The 6,892-nt window shown below is 33.2% G+C and overlaps 1 protein-coding gene across 1 annotated transcript; it reads right to left on the bottom strand.

The window, feature by feature from the left end:
- Positions 1-1,867: 1,867 nt before the first annotated feature.
- On the bottom strand, positions 1,868-6,685 carry LOC133521113 (23 kDa integral membrane protein-like). The gene is made up of 5 exons (XM_061855878.1): positions 6,529-6,685; positions 5,912-6,100; positions 4,625-4,801; positions 3,924-4,163; positions 1,868-3,587 (listed from the first exon to the last, which is right to left on the bottom strand). Exons 1-5 carry the CDS (start codon positions 6,589-6,591, stop codon positions 3,492-3,494), a joined length of 765 nt encoding a protein of 254 aa, XP_061711862.1. The 5' UTR covers positions 6,592-6,685; the 3' UTR covers positions 1,868-3,491.
- Positions 6,686-6,892: the final 207 nt, after the last annotated feature.

The following is a 6,892-nucleotide window of genomic DNA, read 5'->3' as shown; positions in this document are numbered from 1 at the left end:
ATAAGCATACCTAACAATACACGTTTAGATTTAAATATTTAATTCAAATTTTTATTTTATCACAAACACCTTCATAGTCATTATTCATTATGAAACATGCAATATTATTTTGGCATTTTATTTTATTTTATTATCCCCATTCAATCAATAATTTTAAACCCATATACAATTTCTAAAGTCGTATGAAGGTTATCATGTTGTATTAAAAATATACATATATTTCATAATTCTTAACACTTTGCAGCATGAACCAACCTTAATTTAAAAATAATACGAATGAAAATTTCCTCTTACATCTAATTATATATTTATTATTCCTTAACAGTAAGCATTATACATTACCATTGCTCTGTGCACTGAAAAATCATGTACAATAGTCACAAGTATACATAGATTGGACTTGGTAATTACTACGAGTTTTTAAATAAATTATGTTAAAATACTACTGATCATTTGCCTACAATCATAACGACAAAACTTAATTCTATGACAAAATACGAGTAGTACATTGTGCAACGAGGGGGGTAAGTGAAATTTTGGACACGAGGGTGATTATTCCCGACAGCCGCAGGGTGGAGGCAATTAAAGAGCAGAGCTTGCAATATTCTTACTCCCGAAGTTACACACAATGTTTTTCATCACACTTGCGAAGAAAAACGAAATTTTAAACGAAATAATTCTTAAATACGGTGACATATCAAACATTCGTCCGCCATTTTCTAATTTCTTGACAGGTTAGCATCGAGGGCACAGACCTATTCGGCATTCAGCCACGATTCAAAATTATGTAAAAATATTTTAAACGGCTGTTAAATCAATCAAATTATTTAATTTTAAACATAAACAAAAATATTAAATTATAATTATTATAAACGTCAGTATTTTAAAAGTAAAATTCATTTATGCTACTTGGTTTGTATGAATAAGTGACATAATTAAAAAACAGTTATAACTCCCTAGGGAGTTTTAGCTTTTTTTTCATAATCCGTAACTCCCGCGGGAACAAAATAGGCCTTTGTCCTTCAGTACACCTGCATGAAATAAGAACTTTTTCGAGCAAGTGTGATAAAATATATCAATATAATCGTTTAGGTTTTTGCGAGGTGTCAGAGTATCTACTGTTCTATCTCTGTGAGTGTAGTATACAGCCTATTGATGGGCTATTAATACCTTATTTATTAAAAATGTTATAATTATGTAATAGCTTCTTACAGTTGTTACTACCCATTGTTCTTTAAAATATTTCAGTACTACTGCAATTCATCATCAGACAATATTAATATTAACTTACTTACTTAAAAACTACTAATAGAAATTTCTATAAACTTAACACCAAAATCACCATTAACATAAAAATAATTGAGATTGAGCAAAGTAAATCATTTTCTTTTAATAAGAAAAACACATTGTGAGTTGGAAAGCAAAACCTTATGCCAGAACCGAAATTAATAATTATTTTGGTATCCTTTACTGGACAATTAATTTACACATGACAATGACACAAGATAATGACTATATGAGGCCAGTCATAAAAACGTGATTAAGGTAAGAAAAAAATTATGTCACTTTTAATTAATGTAAAAAAGAGACGAAGGCCTACAGTAAATTTTAGCTTGAAATTCGTTTGCCAAGAAATAAAATAATTAACAACTAAACAATTTACTAAAATAAATATAAACACACGTACTTATGTAAAATAACATAAGTAGCCGAAAAACTCTACATCTACAAATTATACAACCTTTTAGAATATAAGTATTTTACAAATCAAGCATGACCACTACAATACACAGCGCGCAGCACGCAAACATAACGCGTAACATACCATGTAACACCCAACAACTATTAACAGTAACTAACAGTATTAGACTTAAACTACGTAAATTCGTTTTCGATCGTTTGCTACACGGTAAAGCTATGTACCTATAGTGCATAGTGCGACTGGTTAAAATTAATAATGCACTGCGGGAATCTAACATCTGTTAAGGCATTTATAAATAATCCAGTTGAATTGATTACTGTATCTTTAATGGTGGATAGCTACACAATAAGGTCACATTTGGCGTAAGTTACTTTCCCCTTAGAAGATAAAATGTTAATGAGTATTAGTTTGATGATTTCTAATTAGGTATAGTTCTAAATATACTATTGACGTTTAGAAGAGAGTCATACGCACTAAAGAATCACTAACAAAAATAATGATAGCGAAAATAGTGTTTCTACAAAAAAAAAATATTATAAAAGTTATATTATAGTGCGTGTAATAATATTGTTCGATTCATAAATTAAAGTGTACTTATTAATATATCTATAGAATCACTAATCTATAACCTGTTTTTAATGTAGCAGGCTTTTTTGAAAATTAAGACAATTTTTTTTACCGTGAAATATTATATATTACTAACAATTTACCAACCATCGAATTACTACAACTTCTTAATTGAGAAATGCACTGATGCGACGAAAATATATATTTTACATTACTAACTATGAAGAACTATATAATCCTTCAGATATTGATGCATAATTCATATGAGAAGCATACAGCTCAATTACTAATGTGATAACAAGTGAATGCACTAGATTCGACTGAAGAAGAGAAAATGGCGATACAGATTAATTCAACTGTGCGTGTCTTAATAGTTCTAGATTCACATAATTGGTCCCATGTGGCTCTATAGCCTCAGCTGATTTGCTTAAACCTACTTATTATCACAGGATACAGCTACGGTTCATAGAACTCTGTTGTACGTTTCAAGTGCAAAAGGTAACATCTACCGTGACAGCACCCGAAGTTCAATTTCATTGTGCATTTTAACTATTACGAATTAAAATCTTAATTAGTAATATTCGACCGAAATAAACACGACTAATTTCATTGCTACATTGACAAGTAAATATACAGCAACATCAATACTTATCATATTTAAGTAATTTAAATTATAAGTTCATTCTCAGATACTCATCCGAAACATTTCATTCTAGTAAAAAATCTCAAAATCGCTCTCTTTCTTGATGCGAATGACAAATCATATTACTTTTTGGCAACCGGGTTTTTTTACCTAATTTGACCCCGCTGAATCCGAATTGCAAATTGCCGTTGGCCCGATCGATATCATGACCGGAAGTAAGATATTCAAGACGGCGGCCATAGCGGCCCTAATGAGTAACTTGTATGGAGACCCATATTTTTAAATATATTTTTTTATAAGAATTATTGCAAGAAATAACAGTGATAATAACACGTGTTATCTGAAAGCTGTGGGAAGTTAGTCCTTCAGCCTTTGCTACATGCAAAGTACACTTGCATTATTATTCTGAGTGTGAACAAAAATGGCTACCAGACCAATTATAATATAGGTACTGTTTGTTTTTAATATAAAAGTGTCAGCCAATTCTCAATCATACTCAATTTTACATAAAAAATTGTTCTTAAACATAATGGTGTTCTTAAACATTTACTTACATCCTATTCAGTGCGATGCTGATTATTAGTTTTCGAAATGTGCTTGTAGATTTTGCTGAAGCTTTCGACGTTCCACTCGTATTGTCCTGGCCATCCAAAGCGCCAATACGATGCAAAGTATCTGTTGAACAAAACAAATAACAATTATCAAATTCATAAGATCTCGGACCAAAAAATATTTGCAATTTTTTCTTGCTAAGTATTTGCTAGTATATGTCAGGAACATACCTGTAATACTAGCAATATATAATTCTCTTATTCTCTCTTACTTTAAGTAGGTACCTAAACTTAATTCAATAATAGCAGAAGGGACTTAAACCAAGCAATACATTATACAATAATATACATTTTGAAGTTGCTTTCCAATAGCAACAGATAAGGTATCTTAGATGAAGAATGTACTGATTTCATGTTTGATCGTTTTACTAAACTGTTACTAAAACATTCCTTTACTCACCTCTAGCAAAGCAAATATAACTCCAGTAGTAATGAAGATATTTCCTTTCAAGGCCTTCTTCTGTCTCATCGCTTCCTCACATCCCCTTGCATAGTAAGACCGATCAGCCAAGCAGGTAGCATGAAGGTGTTTTCGAGCACCACCTTCTCGAAGGCCATGAGCGCGGGAGCAGCACGAAGGTGGGATGTCACGGTGGATGATAGCATAGTCTTGAGGGCCGTCGACGCCGCAGCATTGATTCTAATCGATATCAGAAGTTTTAATTGGTTTGAAATTGAAAGTCCATTAGAAACTTTGCTAAAGTATCATTTGGTTTTAATTTGATTTCTGGAAAGTTGTTTTCGATCCTAGGAATTTTTGATGATGTTGTAATTAAATTTGTATTTTCTATAGTCATCCGAAAAGATTTTTGTACATATTGTTGATGAAATATAACAACTATCCGCCGTATAAGTTGTTCAAGGTATCGGTGCTAAGCTAAATAACCGAATCGAAGCGAAGGTCTTCGTTTCAGCTTGGGAAAAAATCATTCGCATATCTGGATGTTCTACAGATCGCAACCAACCAAATCAACCGATTTTCGTTAAATTTTATGAGCAGGTTTGAACAGTTTTTTTTGTCGACTCAGATTTTGGAAATTTTTCAATATGGCGGAGCTATAGGGCTAGTAATATTTCGTCAGCTAAGTAACGAAGTCTTACCTCTGACTGCAAGTTATCCCAATAATTCCGATGGCTGACAACTTCATCATCGATCGTAGCGTTGCGGTAGAACTGCATGCGCATCTCGCTGCCCCCTCCCACCCAGGCACTGAGCACGGCTGCCCCCACCCCTACTACAACTTCCACTGATACGAGGAATATGAAGAAGCAGGCATGCTGAAAGTAAAACATAAAGATTATTGATAAAACCCAGGAATTTTGTGATTATCAAAAATAAGAATATTTATTCACTACAATTTTATTATCACCTGAAATTGTATTACGTATTAATCAAACAATATTAATTTGTTGAATACTTGGAACTACCCAAAAACAGAACAAATCGTGTGTAATATAAAAAATAAAATAAAATAAAAATCTTTTATTTCTTTTATTTTCTTTTTAGAGACACATATCTTCTTAAACTAACTAAAACTAACTAAAAATCTAAATTTTAAAAATCTTAATTTATTAAACGGGCTTTACCATTCGACAGTACTAGTGGGAGAGTGTAATCTTCCACAGTGTGATAAATAGACACAATCCACCCTCTCGGCTATCATCTTCAGAATGATGTTGAATATAGCAAGCGGTCCCTCAGAGAGTCACAAATTATTGAAAATGAAAAATGTTTTATTTGTTAATATTTATTATGGTACTGTGTTTTGGATGTAGTGTACAGTCAGCATCAGTTGTAGTCGGTGAACAAGGGGCTAAAAGTATATGCCACCCTCGAATACTCTTCCAAATAGATTCATCTCTACAAATCGCGTTTAAAAGTATTTTTTCACCGTCTGATTTGTCTACATATAGAGACATATCGGCACTACTTAAAAAAAACTCGTATTTTGACTTGTCAATAAAAAAAAAAAGTGGTATCTATGTATAGGATGCATGCAGAGTTAAGCAGCCTTAAAAGTTTGAGTAGCAGTGTGAGATACGAGATTTTTCAAAGCAGTGAAGATATCTTTTTTGTTAAGATATTATAGAATCTGCCTTTTGATGCATAGTCTGACGCTACTTTTGACATACCTTTACCACTACTAATACCAATTGACGATCAATATTAATTGATTCGATAACCCAAGGTCACCCGACAACTCCACTTATCAAGCTTGCTTCAATGATAATAAGTGGCGTAAATAAACAAGTTCTAAGATCGTATTCTGTATTCACCAGTGTAATACAAAATTCCTCACTCTTTGTAACAATTAACCTTTTTTTAAAGAGCTCCACAGGGTACTCTTCTAGGTCCCATACTTTTTGTACTGTACTCAGAGTACTTACCACGTATAATATTTTCACATGCTCCCGAAGGGCTCCAATACAGCCCAGCACCGCAGTGACTACGAGAAATAATCCCAGGGTCAAAAGGAAAGACAGCACCCCTCGTGACAAGGCCGCCTGTTCGTCGGGGCGAGATTTGCGTTCACGCATGTTCATCACGCAGATCGCCATTAAGATGAGACCGAAAAGCTGGAGACAATATATTTAGAAGAGTAATATTCGCTTTAGATGTATATCTTTTGTTAACTATGACAAATAACAAAACAAGACATATAATGATATCTAAATATAAATTGTACCTAAATAGATAAAACATTAAAGTGATAACAAAATATTGAAATTTGTGGATTTTTAACCTTAGGCTTTTTTAGCTTTCGAGGAATTTGAGCAGGTTTCTTGCATATTGTAATATTTATAATAAAGTAGTTTGAAATATGTATGTACGCAAGCAAAAAATAAACTGCAATTAAACTGGAAGCAAATGCATGCATCCACGTCCCACAACTATTTCACCTCTTTCAGTCAACGCGTAACATGGACACATAATACCATAACATCATAAAACAATCGATAACGCTACGCCCGAATTAGATATTGATTCAAAACAAAATACTTACGATACATATAATATTGAATAATGTGAGGAAAAACTTCATGCAGCGTATGCTTCGGGGCTTCATGCTGGCGGAGGCCGAGAGGCCGAGGTGACCGATGTCCGAAGCTTAGGACGAGACCAAAGGAAGTGAGGCTTATGGACATCGTATCGATCATCTGCATTTGACGACCCCTTGGGTGATTATAGGAGCGCTTGGTGGCGAGCGGAGCGGATATTTATGAGCTGTCTATTTACTTTTGTATTATGTTCAGGCTTCAGTACCTATAGGGAGAAAGTAACAAATTGAAATAAAAAAAGTGATTTGAAATGCATTGAGCTCGGAGAGTAAATTGGTATTCAACTGGAATTAAAAGAAAATTCCTCCT

Source organism: Cydia pomonella, chromosome 9, assembly GCF_033807575.1.
Source record: "Cydia pomonella isolate Wapato2018A chromosome 9, ilCydPomo1, whole genome shotgun sequence".
Lineage (NCBI taxonomy): Eukaryota > Metazoa > Arthropoda > Insecta > Lepidoptera > Tortricidae > Cydia > Cydia pomonella.
Note: the sequence above shows the minus strand (reverse complement) of the source record. Positions and strands in the feature narration are given on the sequence as shown.

Bases quoted from the DNA above. Each gene is read 5' to 3' on its own strand.
- LOC133521113 (XM_061855878.1), bottom strand. From the start codon at position 6,591: ATGAAGCCCCGAAGCATACGCTGCATGAAGTTTTTCCTCACATTATTC. The intron at 4,802-5,911 runs GTAAGTACTCTG...TTTTACTTTCAG, and splicing joins ATGTGAAAATATTATACGTG to CATGCCTGCTTCTTCATATT. The intron at 3,588-3,923 runs GTGAGTAAAGGA...TTTGTTCAACAG, and splicing joins TTATATTTGCTTTGCTAGAG to ATACTTTGCATCGTATTGGC.